Source organism: Drosophila simulans, chromosome 2L (assembly GCF_016746395.2).
Source record: "Drosophila simulans strain w501 chromosome 2L, Prin_Dsim_3.1, whole genome shotgun sequence".
Taxonomy (NCBI): domain Eukaryota; kingdom Metazoa; phylum Arthropoda; class Insecta; order Diptera; family Drosophilidae; genus Drosophila; species Drosophila simulans.
Genome location: NC_052520.2, coordinates 3,559,823 through 3,586,749, shown reverse-complemented (window position 1 = coordinate 3,586,749; position 26,927 = coordinate 3,559,823). Strand labels below are relative to the sequence as shown.

Sequence of the window (26,927 nt, the reverse complement as noted above, 5' to 3'; positions counted from 1 at the left end):
GCTTCAAGGCGAAGGTATTAGTTTTAATTGGAAGAGCAAACTATTACTGCATTGTGTTCCACACCTAATGTATCTGCCCCTTGAGCTAAAGGACGCCACATCTTGGACATATTAAGACAACTAACCACTTATTTCTCTCAGTGCCGCGAGTTTGGGACAATCTTGTCCATATACATTCAATACACGGCCAGTGTCAAGTTCGAGCTGAGTTCGATTCTCGTTCTTGGGGCTGCGGACATGGTATCACTCGCTTAATTTGTTATTCGCTGGTTTTCACACTTGATAATTGTGGCAGTGGTGCGGATAAGAAGCAGGGGGCTCCGGCCATAGCGATATATACCACTATAACCAGGTACCAGCATCAACCATCGGCGGATGATCATCATTGACCACTTTGTGGTGCTGGCTGCGCTCTGTGTGGGCAGTTTCATTGCCGTTGTTGATGTGGATGTTGTTGCGGCTGCAATGGCTTCAGTTTATCAGTCTCCAAGTGCGGGGAATGTCTATATCTTTTCTTCTTTTTGCTGCTTTTGAGTTTTGAGCTCTTTTCCTGTTTCTTTTTTGATTGCCAAACTGAACTTTAGCGATTTAATGCGTATGCACACAAGACTCGTAAAACAAACAACAGCCGCACAGACACCAGAGTCTCTAAAGTCGGAGGCGTTTTAGCATCGCGTTTTAATGGCCAACTAAATCAACAGACAATTAATTAGACATTCGACTGTGACAATGGACGCGGCTCCGACCAGAAACCGAAAACGTTTCCAAACTGGATTGGATTTGAAGTCGGTTTCGAAGCTGGGGAATCATGATCTGTTATGTTTGATGATGCAAATGCAAATTGCTTGCTGGCTCTGCTGGGTGGTCTGGCTCAGAATTGAATTCAACAGAATGGAATGAATGCCGCGATTAGCATAACAGATCTCGTGTTTTGTCTGGCCAACTGATAAGCTTGGATTTGGTGTTTGGATCAAGGGGGAAATCGTAAACCAAAAGTTTCCTTTCAGCCCAGACAATGAGTCTATTAAATGCGTTCAAGTTTTGAAATGACAATGCCAACGAAGTGATGATTAGTCAATGGTGGTATTAAAGATAATTAGATTAGCAGGTGTGATGGAAACCAAGTTAATCACAAATATTTATAGTACATTCCCAACAACTTCCTCAACAGCCCACCCTACGAATTCTCGTCTATTACTCATCTATCGTCGATGCCAAGTGTGCCTCTTCAGAAATTATCCAACCAAAACTCGAGTCCCTGCCCATCTGCAACATTCAACTTCCATACGACATGACATCGTTGGAGGCGGCGGCCTTCTCTGAAAAGTCCGACAATCGAACGAAAAGCGATCCGAAAAAATACTACACAATACACAATGCGAAATCATATCACTAGACATGGCTTACAATAACAGAGTCCAACTTTGACTGAGTGCTGGAACTTTTACAGTGAATAACTCGCTCTCCAACAATGATATTAAAAATAACAATTGTCTTCAGTGGTCTTTAACACCCGCACCGCTGATAGACAACAAAAACAGCAGAGCAGCAAAGGCAACACGAGGAAGAGAAACACTTGAGTGGCACATAAAAGTCACATCGACAACTTCGATTGACTAAAGAAAATATTGTACATGAACAACGAATTCAGCCAAAAGCGATCGATCGATGGATCGCCTCGGATCGGTGGGCCAACCAGCGGCGGGCATTTCTGAATACCTGAACAATCATAAAAGTAATGACGTTGCACATTCCGAGAGCAGCGCACATGAGATGGACCGACCGAGTCCCAAATCCCCAAGCCTCTAGCTCCAAGTCCCAAGTCCCAAGCCCCAGTCCCCAATCCAATGAAGGCTCCATCGTCAGCTGCTGCCGATGATGAGCTTTTTCAGCCACACAGCAAGGGAGCTGCAGTTGGCCAGAGCTCCATAAATTAGTGATATTGCATTATTATGAGCGGCGGCGTGGCGAGGTCAATGCGGCGTATGCGCAATTTTTGCATAAAGTAACTCTCACAGGATTGAAGTTGGTCTCTGCTGAGCTGTGAGATACCTTAGAACTTACTTTTGAGTAATAAATTACTAGACTCAAAGTAAGTTGAGTTAAAATTAAAGATTTAAAAGCTATAAATTTAGTTTAATTACCGAAACAGTTTCCTACAATAATCCACCTTATAAATACCCTGTCCAAAATACCCCAGCACTTTGGAAAAACAACAATGGCATGCTTTTGCTTCCTTGGAAATTTCAGCATCATGTTGTGATTAATGAAGCATAGCCGGAGCCCAACTATTGACAGCTTATCAGAGTCCGTCTGCCGCCTGGAACGGACTCCTCTGCCGTCGTTTCGCTGGCCGAGATGAGGAGTCCTCCGCGTGGCCAATTGTTGGTTTGCGTGTTGCGTTGACTAAAGACTTCAATTCGGCTTCAATCATTTCATTTAACTGATGATCCGACTGCCGCCGCCGCTGCTGCTGCTGCTGCTGATGGACGGCATTTTGCTAAGCGTTTCGGGATTCTCGAGTTGGAATTGGGATTCCTGTTGGTGGCATCATCACGCAACTGCCATTTGGAGCGTTTTGGCTACCATAATATCATATTGGGGGCGAGAGCCTTTGGGGCACTTAACTACTTTATAGCTCCCTCAATATCGCATACACTTGTGAAGATCGGATCGAATGCAGAAGTTCTTTTATGGCCTTTATTACCCGGGGCCCATAGACGGCGCAGACACAAATGTTAGGATGGGGCCTGTTTCTCGATACGCCCGGCGATATGGTCGTAAAACCAACGGTATATATCGGTTGATATTCACCCCGTTTTATAGGACCGAAGACGTCACAAAACCCAAAAACACGAACAAAAAGAATGGACAACAGATTTCCAAACGCCACACAATCAGGGGCTTCTTCTCATATCGCACTTCTGCTAATAACCCATTTTAATTGGCCATCAACAAAAAGTTTTGAGGGCCCAAAGGGCAAGGGCAAGGGAAAATGGGAAACGGAAAAGCCAAAACGTGGCTGAGATTATGGATAATAGCTGTGACTCGGACTCGGGTCGCGTATCATTTCATCGGGTCCATATCCATATATATATCCATATCGGCTATAAATTTCTCTATCGGTTTGGTGTGTGCGTTATTTTTTTATTTTCGCCATTGTGTGGGGCCTTCGATAATATCATCGGGTTCGGGCGTGGAATTTATCGTGCCAGGTGGCGGGGGGAGGCGGAGTTGAGCTGGAGCTCCGATATCAAGGCGGCGGGGGAGCAGCAATATTTCACGGCCTGATGGATGGCAGATAGATCGCCGCACAATACGGGATGGTCACCTTCCGATGGTGTGATATATAGACTCGGGCGGTGGCAAACATAAATCAGACAAGCGGCTTGGTGTGGGGCGAAGGAAAAACCATTGAATTCTATTGATAGGAAAGTAATCAAGGTTTTTTTTCTGTTAAGTAGACGTGAAACCTGCTGTTTCCTGCAGGATATTGCCCCTCATAATGACATCATATATTGTAGTTAACAGCATTCGATGGTCTATCAAAAAATGCATGTTTTTATAATATGTAGAATAATCGTAGAATTCAATTTGCCAATCGTAATTATATTTGAGTTTCTCAGCCGCAATGGCAATTTCCGCATAAACTTTCTTCCCAAACTAAACCTTCTCACACTGCGACCGCTGCACGCGCGTGAACTGTGACCTTTTGGGAACTTGGCAGCGGCTCCTTGGCCGCCGGCAATAAATGCAAAATTAAGTATTCAAATTCACAAGACGATGCGAAAGACTGGAAAGTCGCCGTGGCCAAACCGGGCCGATGATGATAATGGCGGCAATAAAGCGAATGGCAACTGAAATCGCACAAACTGGTAGTTGGCTGGGCTTTTAAGCCCTTTAAACTTCAATCAAAAATTCTCAGGCACAATAATAATAATATTGTAATTTGGCTGATCCGAAGAATGCTGCGTAAGCGAACCGAACCTTTCTCTGAGCCCGGCTGGCCAATCCTTCGGATGCAGATACCTCGAATCCGACAGATGCCAACACGTAAACGATTCACAGGCAGATTCGCAGGAGGAGCCAAAGACGTATAGCTACCAAAATTGCATGGGGCCAAAAGGAGGATTTTATGGCGATGCGAGAAGAGCCGAAAAATTCTTTGATGAAATTTCCTCCGTTCCCACTCCGATCTTTTGGCCATATACAAATTGGCTGGGCCATTAGTCTTGGCCAGAAAAGAAAAGAAACACGGGGACTTAAACGTTTTAGTGGCTGCGCTTAAGACTTTTGCCGCAATTTTTCCACTTGAGTTTATTGCGGCATTATAACCCTAAGTCCAGAAAGGGAAAAACGCAGAGAAGTTCCCACAATTTGTTGTCGCCCCATTCGATGGGCTATTCATTCGATTCCGGGGAATCCAGATTCCCTTTATTTGGAATACAATTCGATTAGAATTGACTTCTGTCGAGTGGCGGAAGGGAGAGAGCCGGAGCCCGGGAAAATACTTTCACGTAATGCCCCGAAATGGACATCGACCGATAACAATGAGCCACATTAATTGTTTGCCATTGTACCAAAGCCCCCCCTCTTCCTCGTTTTTTATATCTCCCCAGGACAATGGAAACGCTGACGCGGCCAAAAATGAATTCGAAGATCCATGCGATTCCACAAGTGTCTCTCGCTCTGCTCTTCTTTTTTCACGCACTTTGTGAAGTGGTTAGATAATCCATTGTTTACGGGGGATGATCGGCCAGAAGAACCGAACCGAACTGAACTCGAACGAAGTTGATGGAGGCCCGAAAACCGTTTGGTCATTTTGGCAGCGGGAAGATTTCGGAATCGATATTGAAATTCGTCTCACGTTTGTTTCTTGTAATTGCAGCCAACTTGGCAGACAGCCAGGCATCTGGATTGGTCACGGAATGAGTGTTGCATTACTTGACCAAAAGAAGCTACTGAAGTGGGAAATTAACCTTTAAAAGTTGTAATTTAAATAGAACAAATGGTTGGACAATGTTTTGGTTTGAAAACTTCCCACCTAACGCAACCTTCCCCCAATCAATCAATCCTCGAATGGCATTCCAATGTTTTCCACCACCCTTCTTCTCACAAAATGGAAAGACTGCACTTGACAGAGAACTGGGTTGTTTACCCAACCACCGCCATTGCCATTTCATCTTAATCTATCAACCACCTTTCAAAACCCCTGCACCATTCATACGAAACAGATCCATCGATCGAAACGCGCAGAAGACTCTCTTCAGAAATCAAAACTCAATGGTAGTTTCGACAATCGCATTGGGGCGTTTTAAGAATAACAACAATAACTAAGAAAGGAAAACGGGCAGCATTCGAGAAATGAAATCGAATCAAATGATGTGTATAAAATGAAAATAACACAAAGGTAAACACCAACAATAATAAAGTCGGCTGGGGAAAAATGCGCAACAAAACCATACAATAAAAACCAAGAAAAATAACTACAAAAGCGCAAAGTATCCACAATGCTGTTCAGCTGAGGGTGAGATGTTACTGTTGTGCACTGGGCGAAAATACTGACTATGAATAGATATTACTATTGAAAATAATATTAACTTATTTTCTTATCATGTAATTAATGCAGCGATGTGGAATTGCTAACGTAAATATTTTAATAATGCAAATGAAATGGTTACACATATTTTCTCCGAGTGCATCTGCTGTTGCTGTTGTCCATGTTGCTGTTGCTATGTTGCCGTGTTGCTGGCGGCGCTGCAGACAAGCAACATCGAGCGAAGACAACAACATGCGAGCGGAGGGACTGAGACTCTTAACCTTTGACGCCCGAACAATGAAGTGGTTAAAAGCAAGACATTAACACACAGACACACAGGCGGCGACTGTAGGGTAGCGAGGGAGCCGCGGGGACCACGGACTTGTAGCACTCGAGTGGAATGACAGAAATTAGTGAAATTTATTATTGATATCCACTTGAATTTATAGAGCAGCGAACAAAGCAGCCAACCCTCACCTTTCCCCGTCTAAAAGGTGTATCTTTGTTGGCCTGGCGGTGGCGTTCCAAGCCGTCTCCCTATTTTTCAGCTGCTGCAGCTGAAATTGATGGGCCAGGAGCCGTGTGGAACCAGTGAATATGGTTTTGGCCCGATCTAATGCGTGTGATAAACAGGTTCGCCTGGTAGGTGTCGCTTGGCCCATAAGTTATGGCCCAAAGACAATAAAATGCACACCGGGCAGCAGCGCTAATATCCGATAGATACTTGACTCACCGCTGCGATCCCATCTTAACTGAACTGATCTGATCTGAGATGCGCTTTCTTTTCGTTACCAACTTGATTTGCCTGTATTGTACTTTATTGAGCCACCCAGAACACCCGCAGCAATATGAAATATCCAAGAGTTCGTCAGCAGCCGTTGAATTTCCGAGAAAACTTACGCACAACAATAGAGTTATTTAGGGCCGAACATTATTGATTTGAAATATCACACGAAATAACCAAAGTGCGCGTTGAAATAACAGGCCAGATCATCGCTGGCTTCTTGGCCACGAAACAGCTTGGGTCACTCCAAGAAAATTTTTAATTCAGATACTAATTTATAAAGAATAATCTTTTCTTTATATTTCACATTTTACAGATAATCCCAAAGCTTGGAAGAATATATGATTGATATACATTAGATTGGAATGCGTTTGCATTTCTAGAGTAACTATATTTTCTCACAGTGCATTTCCTTGAGCGGTAAAAAGCCGCCGAACGCCGAACACGCTCCACACTTGAGTTCTGACGGACTCGAGTGCTTGGGGAATGGACGAGACTCCACCTCAAGATCCCAGCCCCAAAACTCAAAACTCAAGACTCGAGACCACAGATCCCCAGACCACAAGACACCCAAAGCCCCGAGACAGGGAGGAGCACTCTTGAGAGACCCTCGTGCTCGTGCCCCGTTTCAAATGTTTCGTTAAAAAGAGGAATTGTGGAACCTTTAATTAAACGGTGGCCTAAAATATGCAAACGAGCCGGAGTCTTCGGAGATCCGAGAACGGAGAATGGAGACGTGGGGCCAGTCCGACTCATAACTCATTTCCGAGCAGCTGGCAAGCAGCACTTTGCATACTGAAGGCGCTGCTAAACGGATCACGCCCCACTTTCAACACAGATATGTGTATATCCAAGGATCAAAAATATAAAAAAAAGTTAAGAAGAAAAGAGCACACGTCCTTCGGGCATTCGCTGATCTTTTTTCGGCAGTCAGGTGGGAGGATCCATGCGGGCAGAGGCTACTGGAAAAAAAGAGCCTCGAAATTTGCATGGACCGTGAACATTTTGATTATGGTTTTGGTTTTGGTGTTCGGTTTCTGGGCTCCCCGAAAGAAATCTCATTTAAAATCGATTTATGCAGGAATTAAAATTCAGTTTAGCCGGGCAACCCTTTTCCTCCTCCAGCTATGCCCGTTTCCCATCCCCGCCGAACTGTCCATCAGCCGGATTCTCGGACTCGGGCTCGGACTCGGACTCGAAGTCTACGAAGTTGAGAAATTAGTAAAACTCATTTTGCATTTTTAGCCTCTGGGCTTAAACTTAATTCGGAAGCACAGCAGGAGGTTCTAAGTAAATAAATGTGCCTCGAGTCGGCGGAGTCTTGGAGAACTGGAGTGCCCGGGGTCCTGTGTTGGTTCGTTTAATTTGCATTTTATTGCTGGAAAAGAAGGAGACCCGACCTGGTCGCTGGAATTCTGCGACTGCAGCCAATTAAGCGTATATTTGCCACGCTTTACAGCTTTCCGCAACCATTGAGCCGCGTTCTCCATTCTTCCATGCTCTACTTTAGCCATCCAGAGGAGATAAAAATGATTAAAAGCCTCCTCCAACAGCCAGACAGCGTTTTATATTAATTTGTGTATTATCTTCCAGGGACGCGCTGCCTTGAGAAATTGAAAGTGAATGCTTTTTGGCGCTCGCATTCGGATAAAGGGCAGCAGGAAATGAGTTGCCAATAGAACAATCACGGGTCACCATAGGGGGTGACGATTTGTTTATGGCCCAGGACTCTGGCCCACAAGAAGTCTGCCAGTTGGCTCAGCATATCCGGTAGGATTTCGCATTTGTTACCACAGTAAAATTGGGAGTTTGGGCTTGCAAAGAAAAGATTTCTGCATGGTTATAAACCCCTTTTAAGTCGTCGTAGTAATGGCGCTTTCACCCTAACCTTGCCCATCCGTCTATGCATGAAGTGAACCCTGACTCACTCACCCCAGTCACCACTCGCTTTTGACCCAATGCGAATGCGAAATTGAAATACATTTCTTTCTCACGTAGTCGCCTGTCATTAGCTCAATCAGAGAAACGTTAAATCGCATCGCGCATCAATTTGGCCATTTAGGCCTTTGGAAAACACAGAAACAGCCAGTCGACGACCATTTGGCAGGAGGGAATAAAGCGAGACAAGCGGTGACCGCGAACACGGAACGATGTTTCATGTTAGGGTTTGGGTTTGGGTTCGGTTTCGGTATCAGACCATCAGGGACATGACTTCCTATATGTACAGTGAAGCCTCTATAAATGGATAACAACCCCAACTCAAAGGTGATTCAATGGCTTCGAGTGCTAAATGTCTATCATCAAACGATCATAGTTTTAGCATCCTTCTTATCGAGGCTTCACTGTGGAACCCATGCCCCACTCAGCGGTGCAAGACGAAAAGGCTTCGGCCGTCACTCATTCAAGCCATTCATTCAGTCACTCAATAATTCGGCAGTTGTACGTCTTTTACTACTTCTGGCCGCGAGAAAATTGCAACAATTTGCCATTGTTGCAATACGGTTTTTGCTCCGTTTGCTGCAATTAATTGACAATCGGAGCCCCTCGACCCCAGATCTTCGACTTGAACCACACTCTCTTCGCAGTTTGAGCTGGAGTTTGAGTATTTGTGCATGCAAATTGTATTGAACTGATTCCCACGAACGTTTCGACTTGGCCAGATGGTTTCGATTTGATTGGACCAGTTCGTTCTTCGACCAGAAACTCGGCTTTGGATCGGTTCCGATCGGATCTCCATCTCCAGAGGCATGCAAATCATTCGCGGAATGTTTTTTGGGGGGAAGAAACATTTCACATTCGCACTGTTCTCGGCTCGCAGTTGGCATTGCACTGGATTGGGTGTGGGAATTCGAGTCGAGTGTGATGCATAATCACATGGGACGTGGCCCAAACAATTCGGAAATTGGCAACCATGGCGGAAATTTCCGAGATATTGCGTGCTTCAATTTGCGAGTGGCGCCAGCGAAGAAAAAGCGAAATTTATAGTATTAAGAAACATAGAGTGATTGAGAACATATAGTACTATAGTTTTTGTTTGATCTTAGATACTTTCGTACCTCGTTAGCTGATGCATTATCGGCCTTAAAACATCTTTTACCACCTCCTCTACCAACGAGCCGTATAAGCCGAACCCTCATTGAAGACCCTCCCAAATAATTATCCCAGTTTATTTAACATTCTCCCAATTTCTCGATTTCTGTACTTTCCCCTTCCAGCGAACGAAGAGAACCTCACTTATTTGCAGATGATCTTGGCCATGCGCCAACTCATTTGTTGTTTGCCCGCTCGAGAACTATGTCAATAAACGAAAAGATTTTGAAGTACTCAAAACAACAAACACGATGGGTCTTGACCTACGGCAAAGATGAAAGGAAATATTAATATTCTCTAATCCATTGTAATTATGATTCCCGGCCATTGTTTGTCGCAGGCAACGTAACCTTCGGATAAAAAGACAACAACAAACAGTTCGCAGCGAGGTCTTTTCAATAGATCAAATTACCAAGTAGATATGTCAATTCCTCACGTAAAACGCGATAAGAGATCTGCGTCAAAACGGGGGATAGAAAGAAACCGAATTAGAGGTGGGAGAAGTAAAAAGCAATAACCGACATCTAACCACAGAAATATCGACTACCGCCTGTCTTTTTTTTCCGCAGAAAACCTGGCTCTAATCTCTGTCAGGGATTATAGTTGGTCCAATCAGGGGCAACGCCTGCGGCTAATGAGCTGCCGTCTGTGTTCCAGGGAATCCCAAAAAGAAGAAATACTCTGGCCGAGGCTGAGGCACCCAAAACGTACGCCCCCGATAATTACTGGGTTCCAATAAAAAAAAGTCACTCCAAAACAATAGGCCAGATGATCGGTGTTAAGCCGGTGATCTTGGCGATCTTATCGCCGCCCTAGATGTGTGTTATGACTTTTACTTTTCTTTGTCACGATCGTGGTGTGTCGCTTCAAATCAAAGCAGTAGATTAATAATTCTGGCTCCCCACCCAGCCCTTCATATCCTATCCAGCCGTCGTTTGCGATCGGAAAGATGGCAGAGTCGGTGGAAAAATCAAAATCAAATTAAAAGACAGCAATCAATAATTTGACACGACTTGGGGCGATCGACAAAGGCCCGAAGACCACGAGGATCTTTACACGTGCAGAAAAGTGGGGTACCTGGAATTTGAAATAGTTTTCAATGTGGTTAGGAAGTAAGCTGGAAAGCAGAAGATATGTGAAAATGGATGCCCACCAGCTGAGGATGGGTTTTAGATATGTATTAGATAGGATCGCTGTAATTTTTTCAAGTGCACCCGGCATCGTTTGTCGGTGTCCCGTTGTTCCAGCTGGGTCTTGAAGTGAACCTGGCTGTGATCTTGGAGCTCCGTGTAGATTTGTACGACTTTTGCGACATTTTGTATGGGGCGATGGATCGATCCGTACCGATCCGCTCCTCCCTACCCCATTTCTGCACTGATCCGGATCCCGTCCCGCTCCCATGTCGCCTGCTATGTACAACATCAAGTTTTATCGCTGATCGTGATCATGTAATTCCAGCCCACGCATGCGCACTCGGCGCTCGCTTCGAAGGAATCAAGTTTAGCGCATTCTTATTCGACTGAGACGCAGATGGAGCTGAAGATGGAGTTGGAGTTGGAGATGGAGGCTTCCACTTCGGCTCCGATGCGACTTCGACTGGAACTGGGACCTTGTGACAGATGGTTGTGAGGCTTCAAGGCATTCCCTCGGATCGCCCAACCCAGCTCGGCCCAGGAAAGGAGCAGAAAGGAAGGGCAAGGATAGGGCAGCCAGGAGCAGGAGGGACTGGTTTCTCCTCTTCCCTTGCACTTAAAAAAAATCAGTTATATTGGAAAGTGTTCTTTAAACCTATCTGTTCTTAACTGGCGAGTTCTCTTCCAAGGATTCAGTTAACTTATCTTTGGACATCATTAGGTTAATTCTTCCTTAAGCTATTAATACAATATTTTATTAAGTCGGAAAATCCTTAAATTCCTTTTTCGCAGTGCAGCTAGCTAAAGCCTGTGCGATCTTTATGTAAACTGGTACTTGAAATTTGAAATCATGTACCATTTGCCTTGAGACTGACAACGATACTTGGGATGGGTCTGGAGACTGGGGATTGGGGACCTGGCAGTCGAAGTGGAAGTGGAGCCTGGCAATCGATGATCGTGTCCCTGAAGAGGAGAACCTCCGATTGAGGCGGCACAGGAAACGAGCATTTAAAAGCGCGACTATCGAAATATAACGACATTAAGCCGGGGCTTTCATTTAAAGGAAGCTTGTGTCAATACGACGGAGTTTGCCTTGGAATGCGCAATCGCGATTGCAGATCTTTTGATGGCGCCGCCATTCAGGATGATCCAGGGATCCAGCGATCCAGCGAGAGATCATCCTCGCGACGATCATCATCATCCGTAAGCCGGCCACTAAGCGACATAATTGCTACCGTGGGACTGAGGCTCGCTGGTCTCCAGACTCCAGACTCCCGGATCATTAAATGCCGCGATCCTAATGCGCTCCAATCAAACACACACGAAACGAGCGTATGACATGTTTGTGCATTATTAATCACGATAATATCTGTATAAATGGTAGAAAACTGCGAGTCCCGGCCAAATTGCAATTTAATGCAAAAATAAATTGCACTCGGTGCTGGACTGGCTCTTTCCAGCAGTTGTTTTCCTGCTTATTTCGTGGCCAACCAACCGGCAGCCGGAGAGCTGGCAGCTCCCATGATTATTGGTCATTTACTTGGGCCGTTTAGCGCATTAAGTCCGAGTTCCCCCACTGGATACTCGCGTCTGGGGGCTTTGCATAAAGAATAAGGAAATAATTGACAGTTGAAAAGTCTCAGCTATGATTGCGGCTGTGATTCGAATTGTGATTGGGTTTGCTGTGCCAGCGTATTTTTGGATTCTTCTGCCAGCATTCTTCTCTCGCTCTTTCGTCTGCGATTCTGCGGCGATGAGATGGCGTGCGAGGAGAATCATTTCAATCAACTGGCTGCGCTTGGGGCTCAAGAAATCAACGCGTTGACTAATGGCCACAATTTGCAAGTGCCAGCAGGTTGATGCACTCGGAAAAATCTCCACTATTGCAAATGGATTTTAAGTGTAATAATTTCCAGGAAACCATCTCAAGGTGTTTCAATCTGACCGCCAATCCAAAGCCTTTTAAGATCGTTAATATTTTATAGATTAGACCATTGTTTCATATTCCTTACTAGGAACTCCACGGTTTCCTTAGATGTCCAGAAAACAGCTGGCTTATGATTCCTTATCAGGCGATCGCAATCCTTTTACGGCCGCCGATCACGTTCGATTTTAGTGAATTAAGGGATGTTCGTATAACTTGTATAATTGGTAAATAGCTATAATATGAGATTTCTTCTTATTGGCAAGTTTATAATACATACATATAAGCTACATCTGTTACTTGTGCCTAAATCTATATTTTAAACCTTTAAATATCCGTCAAAATTCTTCAGTTTCCAAGGTTAAAAGTACTTGGAAAAGCCTGCGAAATTTCCTAGGAAGAATCATAAACAACTACTTGCAAAAATTATATAAATAAACGAATATTATCAGACAAGAGGGGGCTGGCACGATGGGTGAGAAAGAGATGGCACGACCAGGAGGGAAAGAGAGGGCGGGCAAAACACCCACTCAAAATCAAAATCAAAATCAGGCATATTAACCACAGAAACCGGTTCTCTCTTTCTCACCTTGCACGCTCTCTCGCTCTACCTCCGATTTAAGTGCGCGTGTGTGGGTGAGAGCGGGAGTTAAGGTGCTCAGAATACACAGACAAAACGAGTTTGCACCTGGCCAACCTGAATTTCTCCCGCTCTCCGCTCGCTCTTTTCGTGGGTGATCTTGTGGGCCACGCTCTCATCCGCTCTCGCAGGGAGCGATCGCCAATGGCGAGAGAGATGTGGCGATCAACAAGTGAGCGCAGGTCCGCGATATGTCCGCAGAGCAATGGACTTTTAGTTATTCCGTGATCTTTTACCAATATTGTGTGCAGCGACGGCTGATCGACGTCAAGAGAAGAAGAAGAACTGGCAGAATCAGAGAAAATAAACAATATTATATATACGTACATATATATACATAGCTCAACACGTGTGTGTGTCTGTGTTGGTTAAGACCGGAAGTTGCATTAAACGGAAGTTAACTAATAGTAACTGCAGATCATTTTAAAGATCGATTGTACCCAAATTATTCGCGTGTGCTAGCCAGCAGAACTACCATATTATTTCAGTGGAAAAAATCGAAAAAGCGTGCCTGCCAATTTGACTTAACTTGGCTGAGACTGCACTTTGTTGTTTTCGTTTTTGGCCAGACGTCAAATTCGATTTTTATGACTTTTGAAAGCGTGACTAAGACGTGATTTATGATGGCGTGTGGTTTTTAATATTCATGTGGACGCGCTCCGAACCTCTCAACCTGCGTAGGTGCGCCAAACAATAAAAAATACAAAAAATCACCACGGCAACCAGCAACACAGCAACATCGCTGCCCCGAGGCTTTATCCCGATATCCAGCTGAGTGTGTGCGTGGATTCGACTTTTTTATGGAGGCAGTTAAGCATTTGAGTGCCGCTGCTGCTGCAGCTGCAGCTGCAACTTGCAGCGATTCGCCGGCCAAGGCAGCAGCCTCACCGGCAGCAAGCAGCGATATTGCCGAGGCGCTTGGCGATCTCAAGGCAAGCGCAACAGCAGCAGCATCAGCCAGCAAGGCAGCAACATCGAAGCACCACAGCAACAGCAACCACAAGCCAAGTGCCGCAGCAACACCCACAGCAGCGCACAAGAAAAGCGAGAGTTGCAACAGCAACGGCAACAAGTGCACCGCTGCAACATCGCCGATCGGCAGTAAGACCAGCAACGCAGCCATGGCAGCTGCAACAGCAACGGCGGCCGCAGCAACCAACGATCTTGCGGCGGCTGCTGCGGTCGTTCTTTCGCTGCAAGGAACCATGGTTAGCAGTCTGCAGCAGGCAGCCCTACTGCCGGCCAATTCGGCTGCGGCAGCAGCTCTTAATCTCCAGGCCCTGGAATCCTATTTGGCGCTGCAGCGACTCACCGGGAAATCGGATGTGTTCCGCTTTTCCAACAGCAACACCAGCAGCAGCAACAGCAACAACGCCACCACCTGCAACAGCAGCAGCAGTGAAGCGGAGAACAATGCATTGCCCTCGCTCATCGATATAGCCAATATAGAGCTCAAGTCGAGCTGCTCCTCCAGCTCCTCGGGAGAACCTCCTTTGACGGCAGCGACAGCATCCGCTGCCGCCACATCCTCGCCCAGCAGCAACAACAGCAACTCCACCAGCACACCAGCAACATCCAAGTGCCTGCCTCTGCCCTCCATTGGCACCGTTAGTGCTGCTGTGGCGGCTGCTGCGGCTGCCGCAGCAGCTGCTGCGAGCCAACAGGCGGCGCTGGACTGCGCAACAGCCGCAGAACTTGCAGCAGAGTGCGACTTACCCTTGCTCGATGGCGAGGATGCACTCTCCTTCGAGGCGGGAGACCTGGACAGCAGCTATGGCAGCTTCATGTTCAATCCCTCGGCCTTCAGCCAGGCGGAAACGGACTCGGCTCTGCACTCGCTGCAGGCCACCATGTACCAGGACAAGATGAGTGTCATTTCGGGAGCAGCTGGCGGCGTAGGTGCAGGTGCGGTAGGGGGGCTGGAGGAGGCGGGCAGCTCGGCGGCGGCAGCGGCAGCCCAGCGGTCCAAGAAGCAGTTCATCTGCAAGTTCTGCAACCGACAGTTCACCAAGTCCTACAATCTGCTCATCCACGAAAGAACGCACACGGACGAGAGGCCCTACTCCTGCGACATCTGCGGCAAGGCCTTCAGGAGGCAGGATCATCTGAGGGATCATAGGTAGGTCACAAATAGCGGATAAGCTACTCGTATAATAAGAATGCTCCTTCCCTTGAGAATAGCTCCTCTGCCAGATAAGACTAGCTTCCAGATATTTCATTTAGTTTTCCAAACAATCTAACCCACCATTCTCCTCATTCATTCCGGTAATCTGCAGATATATCCACTCCAAGGAGAAGCCCTTCAAGTGCGCCGTGTGCGGCAAGGGATTCTGTCAGTCCCGCACTCTGGCTGTCCACAAGATCCTGCACATGGAGGAGTCGCCGCACAAGTGCCCCGTGTGCAACCGCTCCTTCAACCAGCGTTCCAATCTGAAGACCCACCTGCTCACCCACACCGACATCAAGCCATACAACTGCGCCTCCTGCGGGAAAGTCTTCCGGCGGAACTGCGACTTGCGACGTCACAGCCTGACGCATAACTTGGCCGCCGGAGTGGGCGGTGTGGTGGGTGGCAACCTAAGTGATCTGTTTGGCTCCGGCTCCAGCTCCAGCTCGGAGTTGGGCTTGCCCACGGGCTCCGCCAGTACTGCAGCATCCTCCAGAGATTTGGTGGCCGTCAGCGATTGATCTTCCTTAGCTGATTCCTCACTCTTTGATACCCACTCAATAAAATAAAATCTCAATTGCAGCTCTCATGAATACGAATCCCTCCATTTCGTAATCGTAATCTTAGTACGACTAAACAGCATTTAGTTTAGTGTAAGTTTAGCCTTAGCTATATTGGTTTAAGCCTTGGATATTTGTGACGTAAGCTTAGCAGGAAAGTTTGACTTTGCGTAAAATAACTTTAGTTATTAAGTTAAATTGTGGACTCTTAATGTACGATCGAATAAAAGACAATAGCTTAAAGGAAATTGTGCACATGGCTTTTTATTGTTGAGTTGGGCTTATGGTTCCAGAAAGGTGTTCCAAGTATTAATCTTGGGACTAAAAAGAAAGCTAGTTGTATCATCCTTGAACATTCTAGCCATTTACCAAAGGTAGTTAGAGTCTGTTTGAGTTTCTAAATGCCTGTTACTCACTTGAAAATTTCAAGAATTTCCCAAAACGTTTTTCTCACCCTTTCCATCTTTGTACCGCTTCGATTCCACTCTTGTACTTACACTATTTACGCACTTGTAGCGAACTAAAATCAAATATTTGTACCGATGTTTATCGCTAGAGTGCCAACAAGGGCAATTAATGTAGCATTAAGGTGCACACCTTCAAACACCTCTTTCAACAAGCCTTTGACAACAAACACGATCGACAATAGTGGGGCCAAAACAAAGAAATGCCCACATTTTCCCACCACTTCCAGGCTGCACCACATTTCCAGTCAAATAATGTCGTACAAGCCGGTGGACAAGTGGAGCAGGCGCTATCTCATCGATCGAATGGACCACCCACTAGAGTGTGAGATATATAGATATCGGGGCACCCCATTTCCCACACAGTAACATCCAGATAATTCCGGGCGTGTCCGCTGAAAGAGCTCGAAAGAGATTTTATAGCGAAAAGTGGGCTGTCCATTCCAGAACGAGGGTGGAGCTCCAGCTCCAGGCTGCCACAAAGTTTACAATTTTTATTATCGACTACAAAAAGATGCGGCCATAACGACACAAACACATACAGTGCAGTTCAAAAGCGAATGCCGACCGCGTTTCCTTCCACGGCCATCTCACCCCTTTAGCTTACTTTTATTTTCTTTCCTTAACTCTGACTTCCCGAAAAGATCGCCGCGTTTGTCAATCGTTAAACGGATCAATGTAAAGCCGCCTGCAATGTTGTCTTTATGGGGCCTCCACTGTTGCTGTTGCATTTCCTGTGCTTCAGCTGCACCAAACCAAACCAATTACAACGATCAAACAACAATTATGGATGAGTCCGAGCTCTGCGTCCCAGTTTGGGTCCCATTCTTGACCAGATCCCGCGGCTCTGTGCCGGCTTGTTTGCCGTGGCCAGCCGGCTCCTCGGCCCCACCTCCACTCCGCCTCCTCCTCGGGTGGTTAAACATTTTAAACACGACCTGCTTGCTGCTCTCTGCAAATATTTGCGCGGATATTGTTCTATTCAATGGAACAAGCGTGCAAGCGACACTGAGAAAAATTGTGAACAAATATTTAAAGCAACTTTATTTTATTTACTCAACGCCACCTACAATATGGATAGATAATTCAGCTGCTGTATGTATATGCAATATTCTTCAAAATAGCTTAGTGCCAACTATTTCTCTGAGTGCACTGGCATCTCCCATTAGTCCAGGCTCTAAACAGCCTCCAAAGACTGAGAAACGCCGAGAATGGAGCGTCTCTGCGAATTGCCAGCAATTTCACACTTTATGCGCGACGGCTTCATTTCCACAGAGTGCCTCCACTACCCGCGACCCCCTTGGGAGTACCCCAGTGCCCCAGGCTATGTCGTTGTATCCAGCTCATCCTCCGGCCAAGAGTGGGGCATTCTTCCCGAGCGGCGCGTGCGGGAAGAGCGGATGTTTGAACGCTTTCGAAGTTTACGAACGCTCCAACGTCGCTCCAACCGGCTGTTGGACCGTATTGATGGGAAAATTATGAAATTCATTGTTTGTGTTTGACTAATAATTATGACAGCAAACGCATTGTCGTCATAAACGCGAGGGGACAACCCCGAAAAGGGGCGGCGGGGCGATGCGGAAGGGGCGGGAGCGCACTAAATTCGCTTTGAGGTTTCCGCACCGCCCCAGACAAAAAAAAAAAAGAAATGAAAGAGGAAACAACTCTGACTAACTCTAATAAGCCCATCAACGCAAACGACAACGCGGCAACATTCCACCTTCGATCTGCAACACTTACAGTAAAAACGACAACGCCAAAGCAACATTACACGGAGGAAAATTGGGTATAATAACATCAAAAATAAGTTTTACAGAACTATTTAAAGTTTCCGAGTATTGCCAGATAGAATCTACTATAATCCATAATTTTTAAATACGAGAAATAATCCTAGTTACTAACTATTAGTATTTTCTTTCAGTGCACCAACAACACCAACCAACAATGTTGTTGTCTAGTGTTCGAGGCGTGGCCGTTGGAAGATTCTTTGAAGTTGGCTATTGCTTTTGGTCAAGGTGTTGTTGTGTTCCTGGGGCTCTGGCGATGGAGCGGGGGCACGATGATGGGGCCAATGATGATGGCCAAGTCGAGAAGAAGGGAAACATTTTGGTGCGTTGTGAAATTTTGTTGCGTTTCCCGGAACCAACGCAAAAAAGCGGAACGTTCTCGTTGTCGTCGGTTGTTCGACTCCTCTGGCTCGGTTATTTGGTTGTTTGGCCATCGGTATCGGTTGTTCATTTGCCCTGGCGTTGTCTTTTTGGGGCGAATGTAAATGTCAGTGGGCTGTCGGCCGGGCTATTTGGTTATTTGGCCACTCTGCCATTTTGGCTCCGGCCAGTTAGTTTGTCGGCACCATTTGCTTTATGATTTGATGTATGTGGCTGTCCGTCCGGTCGTAACTACGCCAATAATTCTGACCCGGCCGCATCGGCACCTCAATGGGAACGAATCCGTGTTTGCTCAGTGCTGAAGTACGCGCCAGCCACGCACTGAACTCAATTTTGCAGAGTTTCTAATACTACACAGAAAATATATGCTATCTGCGGTATGACTATTGTAAACTTTAATTTGTTAAGATATCAACAATTTGTCATAACATTTTTTTCTGTGTAGGAAAAGCGCTTCTTACTCTTTTTTGGGCCAATCACTGGCGTTTAAGTGTTCGAAAAGTATAGTTTCTTGCAGTTCGCTGAGTTGAAAGATGCGCCAGAACTGAAGGAAACGTAAATTTCTGGCGGCGTTCTTCTGCCTAATTAGGTGCCATCTCGTAAAGATTTTCGCATTTCTGTTGGGGCACTTTACGTGGTTTTCAGTATGTTTTTTTCTTACACAAAGGTATGCGGTAGTTAAAGTACCCAAGCTTTTCTAGATTACCCACAACAACTTTTAGTTTTACTACATAGACCTATCAGTCTATAAAATATATTTGCTCAATATAAAAATAAATTTTCCCATTTTCACAGACAACTTTGGTTCCGATTAGTTCATTTTGTGAATTCCCCGAATTCTCTTCGTAATCCTACCCCCAAATACCCCAACTATGAGCACTTACACACACAAATGCCATGGTAGCTGTCTCCTAGACACCTTGTCTCCCCATTCCCCACCCCCTGCGCACTCCTACCACCCGTAAAGGCCCTTTGACGACCGACAAGCGATCATAAAGCCAGGAAAACTAAATTTCTGGAACTGCAGTCGCCGCCGCATCTTTGTGCCAATGTCATAATACAGAAGAAGAAAAGCTGCCGAAAATCGTGCAAGTGAATAGAGAGACCTTGCTTATAAGGTCCGCAGTTGTTGGGCCCTCGGAGGCATAGAACTCCTCCGACGATAGGAGAAGTGGTGGAGGGAGGGCCCAAACGGTGTCCCCAAGTGGTTATTAGATTTTATTGGACGGGACACTTTTGCCGACGGGGAGTTGGGGCCATTCCACAGAGCTCAACGCTTCTACAGAGTTCTCTCACGTTGCGGCAGAGAACTGAAGCATGCATATGAAGTCGCAATACACCGGAAAAAACTTTTGTCATTTGGAGTTATGAAAAATAAAATCAATCACATACAGTAAATATTCACAGTTACATATGCTACGATATGGGCACCAATAAACCATAGTAGCATTAAGTTTTTTGATACTTTCTGAGATTACTTTCCACCCATATTTTCCGGTGTATTCCCATATGCCAGAACGTATAACTCTTGCGCGATGTCGGTTGTTGGATTTTATTGCAGGCAGGCGCAAATGCAAACAAATGCGACAAATGTCGAGTGTGCACACATATTTAGAGTTGTAATTGACAGTCGGACGAGTGCAGCGCGGTGGTCTCCTCTCTTTGGAGTCCGGCACAGGGCTCCACGCTCCGCACTCTCCGTAATCCGTACTCCGTACTGTTGCCCGGCACTCCGTGCTCCCCGGCTGGCACTGCGTATTTGCCCACGGCTTGTTTGACAACTTGCCGGGCACGTAGCACGGAGCAGTCGCTGGATCGACTTGTGTACTACAACATTCACAAACGTCAAACAGTGACGGAAACAGCCACACAACTGGACTGTACACTGAAAGAAATGTGTTTAATTTGCTCAGTATAGTTGCTAAGCAATCATAAGAAAGGGATCATAAACTATCTTAAGCTACTTATGATAGGAAGTGTATGTTTAATGCTTCAACACTGAATAAAATTATAATAATCTCTTAAATTATCGAGAATATAATGATCTTCTAATTGGCCCCATTTCCGCGCAGTGCAGTGGAAACCCACCTCGCTGAGAGCGAGAGAGCCGTGCAGATAGTGGTCGAGCTTATCTCCCCTCGCCGCCCACCGCCCACCGACCAGCACCCCTCCTGAGCCACTGCAGCACCCCCTTCGCCAACCCTGGACAAACACTTTTAGGGGGGTTATATGACTTTTCGGAAACTGATAAGCTCCGCTGAGCTGCAAGCTAATTGAGTGACGACTACGAGTACGCGGTTAAATTAAAACGAATCATTTGCAAGCACACCCCTGAGATCCGAAAAGCCCCTCCCCGCCCTCTGCCACGCCCCCGCTGCAGCCACCCCCACCATTACTGTTATTTTTATTTTTTTTTTTACCACGACTACTTCGTCGGCAGTCGACGATGATTAGAACCAAAACAATCAAACACAACACATCAAAGAGCCGGTGCCGTCAATTTGTCATTAACGTAATATACTGACAAGATTGCTTTGCACGGATATCGCGGACGTTAGTTGACTGTCGTTATATGTAAGTCCCATACCATAGCATACCATACCATTCCATGCCGAACCATACCCCTTAGTATTTGTCAACAAACACTGAGTTTAGCGTCCGTCAAGGTGTTGTAATACTGTTATGGTCGGCTATTTTGAGAGTCTCTATTAGTGGGGGCCAGTTGTAAATTTCCGTTTTTAGAGTGAAAAAAAATGTGACATATTTTCGTCGTTGGGTTTAGGTAACGTGGCTGAGATCTTGTTTGCCCAAGGATTAGCAATTTGTGTGGGATTTTTCTAAGTCATGAGTGCTTCGAGTGGAACTGCAGTGGGGAAATGAATGTTTGGTGAGTGATTAATGCGTCATAAGTGCTGATTTTGGATGGATGGTTTCCTGTAGAAAGTATTTGAACCGTAAAAACCATCTTTCTTTGCCGCAAGCATCGTAAATCCGAGTAGAACATTCACCGACCCATTGATCCCCATACATTTAACTCCTTCACTCTTTCCTAAGCCGACAGTTGTGACATGATGGCGCTCACTTAATGGTTAATTAGGTTGAGTCCCTGTTCGACGATTACGACACCTAATCACAAAGTAAGCTCCAGATGAACAGCTATGTACATATATGAAAAGAGAATTATGATGAAGAGCCGGAGGCCACACTCCATACCCCTTTTCATTTCAACATCAGACAGAGTAAAAATGAAGTCTAAGCCGCTGCAGACGGCAGATAATCTGACGCAGAGATACATTTACACTCGGAGATACTTTCTATCGCATATAACTCTATATCATAAAGTTGTTTACTGTGTAGAAAAAGGGATGGTATCAATTCCATACCATAACATATCCTTAAAACCCAACAGATGCAGCAGACAGGCGACCAGTCGACTCAATCATGGTTACGTAAGCCGTTTTGCGTTTAAAGATCAACGAAGCATATAACCAAATATATAACCCGGATTCCGGATTCCGAAGTCCGGTACCGGTAACCCCGACAACCGTTTTCGGATCCCTTCGGGCTGCCGTTGACAGTTCACGGGGCACTTTAAAGTGCCCATCTTGAGGGGACACCTATATAAATTTCACGCTTATCAGCATTCCCTTTCAAAATGAAAGGGGACAAATTGCTTCCCCCGTTTCAACGGCCATATATCCTGTTCCTATTGTTGCTTTTGCTGTTGATTAGCTTAATAATTTGTACCCACTTCGCACCCCATTTCCACAATTTCCCTTCCGACAAAACGGGGGATGTTAAATGATCTGCGGATGGGCGTGGCATGGTGTAGATTACCAGCGAAACAGTTGCTACTAATGGATGGTTATGGTTAGAACCGGGGTGGATTGCTCTCGGCTCGTCCAGCCGGGATGTTTTTTCTCGGCCACCATGCTGGGATAATTGAATAAACATTGAGGCGGGCCGGGCAGCGTTAATGCTTGAAGTTTGCCAGGATTTTCATCCAGTTACCAGTTAAAGTGATACCCATCGCAGCTTTTATCTTCTGTAGCCAACGGGGGCGTCGCAACCTGATTTCAATCATGACTCGGGCAGTGTTTTGCATATCTGAAATCGAAATCTTGTCTGACTTTTGGGGGAGGTGACCCTTGAATAATGAAGACTCTGCAGAGAATCTTTTGATCTAGATGGGATAATCGAGTCGTTACGAGGTATTCAATTTGTAAAGGAAATGTTTGCATTGTTTGAGGACTGATCTAATATTTTTAACTAAAAACTCATGCCAGTAAAAGTTATCGTAATTAATTTGTTGGACTTCCATGGACGACTAAGTATGAAGAGAAGCGTGAAATACTTTGTTTTCCACCTGGGACACCTCTTGCAACCAAAGCTTCTGATTCTGAACCCGATTTCTCGATCTCTCTCTGATTGATGATCCCAACACGCGACTTCTTTGTACTAATAAATTCCCAACAAAATTCAGACAAAATTCCAGGCCCCAGAGATAAGGTCACCAAACAGCAGAGAAACCAAATGAATCCGAATCCGAGTCCAAAGTGTGGAGAAGAGCGATCATCAATGGATCGGGCAGAGCGGCTCTTCCGGTTGGACATTGGGACATTTGACATTGACAGTTGCAGCCATAAATAAGCGTACAATAATTCTGTAGCCCTTTGTTTGAGTGTAAACAAATTAGAAATCACACGGCCACAACAAAAAAATTGACCACACTTGGCGAGTGTGTGAGCTGTGTTTACTTAACCACTGATAACAAAGTTGAAACAATAAACATTTTTCTCGCACAACAAAACACACAAATCCACTTAGCCACGCGCGTAGAAAGAAAGCCACCGATGAGAAGAAAGAGCCGGACCACCGGGGCCAAAGGAAGAAGAAGCCAAAAACAGAAGACTCAAGACAGCAGATCGACCCAACTCGAGAAGAATTCCACATGACCGTGCGGTGGTTGCGTTGGTGGTTCCACTGGCGTCACAAAACCCATGCGAAACAGACGGCAATTTATTGATGAGTTTATTGCAACCACTTGAGTGGATCGGGAAGAATCCGGGGGGAGACTGCAGAATGATGCTCGATGATGTCTATGTCGTCGCATCGGCATCATCATCAGTTGATTCTTTGTATGATTTCTTCGTTTTTTTTTTCGACTGCGGGGGGACACAATTTGTAAATTTCGTTTTATGACAACGCGCGCCACGTAAAATAAAACCATCTGCGGTGGCTTCGTGTGTCTCCGCTGACAAGCGAACCCTGCACTTGGAGAAAAGTCTACTTAAAACACCTAAGTGGCTTGAGAATTTCATAACGAATAATTCTACTATTCAATTAAATATCTACGTAAAATCTACTGATATGACTTGAATGATGCTATTTTCAATATAAAAACATACCATATGTGCATTAAGAAAGGTTCCGATTGAAAACACCTGAATATGCTTCCATTTTAAATTAAACCGAACACTTATATTTCCAGTTTTAATCACAGTGCAATCCAAACTTGAACCAAAGCCACGAAAGATGGAAACAAAAATGCTAATTTAAAAAATTATGAGTTTCGTTCGCTTTTGGTCACACCTTAAAAATGCTAACTTGATTTCAGCTGAGCTGATCAGACCCAACTTGGGTGCTGTGTTGTTGTTATTGTTGTTTGGGGTCTCGTATTATTTTGGTAAGATCTTGGCGTATACGGTAGGTCCAGCTCTAACTGTTATTTATCGTTAGACAAGACAAGCGGCAAGCTGCCGCTGTTTTTGAAACTCGTTTCCCTTACCCCTTCAGAATGTGAAACAAAGATGCCATATTTATATTGCATATTTATGACACTACAAACATATTTTGGTGACGAGCTTTTAACAAAAGCAAAAGGCATTCATGATTTTCCAAAGATATGAAAATATAACAATTAAGATGAGCATTACAAGAGAAAAACGATTTTTTCCAAGATTTCTCCAAAACTTGACTCAAGGAACCAATTTTTTGTACAGCAAATGATCCAAGCTAACTATCTCCATCACTCTGTTTTAAATTTTGAAAAAAAATTTTTTTTCAATTTTTCACTTTTTTGGTAAGGGGTACCATCATCATTTTTTGCAAAAATGGCCAAAAAATTTTATTTTCAAGTTGGAATGCCACTTTTTAGGGAATTTTATGACGAGTTCAACGAGATATGACATTCCACTCTTAGACAACTATTTCAATTGTTGTGATAAAAAACAGAGAACTTTTTAGCGAAAAAATTGATAAACGTGAAAAATTCGATATTTTAGAAAAGTATTTTTACTATAATTTCATTACAAACTGTCACACAGCTAAAAGAACACATTTTTTGTGCAGCGAATGATCAAAGTTAACTACCTCCATTACTCTGTTTTTAATTTTGAAAAAAAAAATTTTTTCATTTTTTCACTTTTTTTGTAAGGGGTACCATCATCATTTTTTGCAAAAATGGCCAAAAAATTATATTTTCAAGTTGGAATGCCACTTTTTAGGGAATTTTATGACGAGTTCAACGAGATATGACATTCCAGTCTTAGACAACTATTTCAATTGTTGTGATAAAAAAAACAGAACAAATTTTAGCGAACAAATTGATTAAATTGGATATTTTCGAAAAGTATTTGTGCTATAACTTGATCAGATTGAAGAATTGCATTCTATATGATTAAAAGCAAAGAGTACTTAACTTTACTTACCTAAAGCGTACCTAAAAGGTACGCTTGTGATCTACATCGATCCATCCATCCGACATAGCCTCATGCAATCCTTCTGCGAATGGGCGGCGTTGAGTTGGTGAGTGAGTGTTAAAGGCAAATAATGTTTAGTACTGCACAAGCGTTGTTCCGTGGCCCTTGGTTTTTTGTTGCTGTTTGGTCTTTTGCCGAAAATATGATTTAACTAAATTATTACCTGGAGCACACCTTAAAGTAATACAAAGGCACCAGCCACCACCAGCCGGCAACAACAATAAAGGAAACGCTTAATTCTGCATTGTCTTATTTATTTTGCCATTTTTATTTTTGCCTTTTTTGCGAGGGGTGCTGAACTGAAACCAAACTAAACCGAACCTAACCGAAAGATGCACCTTCAACCCAACCGAAACCAAAACCAAAGCCAAAACCAAATCCGAAAAGCGAGCGGGGAGCGGGCTAAAATCGCGGGAGGAGGGAGTGGCCCCAGTGGAGCAGTCATCATCATAGTTTCGCTGGCTTTCTGGCTTGCTGCTCGTGGGTGGGTATCATACATTTGAGCAAAACGCCCCTCCATCTCCATCCAGCTCGAAAGAGAGAGATGGGGAGTCTGGGGCCGCTTGCTGGGTCCGTTTTTTCCACATATTTTTCCGTTCATTTTTTCCTTTTTTTTTTTGGTGAAGCAGGCAAAACGCATCACCATCACAATGTGCCATCAATAAGTGGTAACAGCGTGTGTTGTGGCCCCATACCTCGTATTCAAGATGTGAAGAATGGGTATATATAAACTGGGGATACTCACAAGGATAAACGAGCCCCTCAAGCAAAGGTGGCATTCAAAAGGTTAGAATATAGAGATTCCTAGGTATGTAACTAGGTATTCCACAACATGCATTTTTGTTCGATGTGATGGTAATATACGTACCTTGGAGACAAACTTTAAGGGGTATTTGTGGACTCCATCACCTGCCAGCGAGTCCTAGTGCTACAGCTGTTGTTGTTAGTGGTGGCGCGTACCGAGATCTCAGTTCATTCGTGAGCGGAACGTCCATCAATGTGGCAATACCACGGCTGTTGTTGCTTTTGCTGTTGCTTTTGTCATTGCGACTCCGACGACGACGATCATAACTTGAAGTTCAATCGCAATGCCGCGGGCCATTTGCCCAGCCTTAGTGCCAAAGCCAAAGCCCAAAAGCAGAAGAAGTCGCAGCTGAAACTCAAGTTGAGCCGCCGCCGAGGCCCAAAAGCTGAAAATCTGGCGAAGATGGGGCCACGAGGTACGAGAATCAATCGCCCACGTTTATGAATTGCTGCGGCGCCGAAAAAGAGGGGGCCAGCCAGGGGTTAAACGGGGGGCGAAACGGGCCGCAAACCACCGGCAATGTGCAACATTTTAGCTGTCCACTGGGCCACAAGCCTTGTGTTTTCGTGGCTGTTTCTGTGTGTGCCTTGCAACCACAAAACGTCGCCACTTGCGCCTCATAAAATCGACAAAAAATAAGCGCACAACAACTAAGGCCGAAAAGAAAGAAGGAATGGAGCCAGGAAAATAAGGGCTAGGCACACGCGCCAGCGAAGACTTTTCCCTTTGCGGTGCGTGCACTGAGAGAAATACGGACTACATCCCGCAAAATAACTTGCTTCAAGGCTAACTGCTTATTGGAATAAGCATGTTGCTAAGTTAAATGAGTGCATTTATATTGAATGGCCTCACAAATGTTTAAGAAAACACACGTGATTAGTAATAATCTCGT

The 26,927-nt window shown here is 45.1% G+C and overlaps 3 protein-coding genes across 3 annotated transcripts; 2 read left to right on the top strand and 1 right to left on the bottom strand.

Annotated features, from left to right (window-relative positions):
- Window positions 1-3,965: 3,965 nt before the first annotated feature.
- On the top strand, window positions 3,966-7,872 carry LOC27209296. The gene is made up of 2 exons (XM_016184743.3): window positions 3,966-3,972; window positions 4,342-7,872. Exons 1-2 carry the CDS (start codon window positions 3,966-3,968, stop codon window positions 4,716-4,718), a joined length of 384 nt encoding a protein of 127 aa, XP_016023315.1. The 3' UTR covers window positions 4,719-7,872.
- Window positions 7,873-13,290: 5,418 nt separating this feature from the next.
- On the top strand, window positions 13,291-16,085 carry LOC6730888 (protein sister of odd and bowel). The gene is made up of 2 exons (XM_002078016.4): window positions 13,291-15,229; window positions 15,387-16,085. Exons 1-2 carry the CDS (start codon window positions 13,911-13,913, stop codon window positions 15,796-15,798), a joined length of 1,731 nt encoding a protein of 576 aa, XP_002078052.1. The 5' UTR covers window positions 13,291-13,910; the 3' UTR covers window positions 15,799-16,085.
- A 1,298-nt stretch (window positions 16,086-17,383) lies between these two features.
- LOC27208146 lies at window positions 17,384-17,828 on the bottom strand. The gene has a single exon (XM_016183760.3). It carries the CDS (start codon window positions 17,788-17,790, stop codon window positions 17,626-17,628), a length of 165 nt encoding a protein of 54 aa, XP_016023314.1. The 5' UTR covers window positions 17,791-17,828; the 3' UTR covers window positions 17,384-17,625.
- Between the last annotated feature and the right edge of the window lie 9,099 nt (window positions 17,829-26,927).

Bases quoted from the DNA above. Each gene is read 5' to 3' on its own strand.
- LOC6730888 (XM_002078016.4), top strand. From the start codon at position 13,911: ATGGAGGCAGTTAAGCATTTGAGTGCCGCTGCTGCTGCAGCTGCAGCT. The intron at 15,230-15,386 runs GTAGGTCACAAA...GGTAATCTGCAG, and splicing joins GATCATCTGAGGGATCATAG to ATATATCCACTCCAAGGAGA.
- LOC27208146 (XM_016183760.3), bottom strand. From the start codon at position 17,790: ATGAATTTCATAATTTTCCCATCAATACGGTCCAACAGCCGGTTGGAG.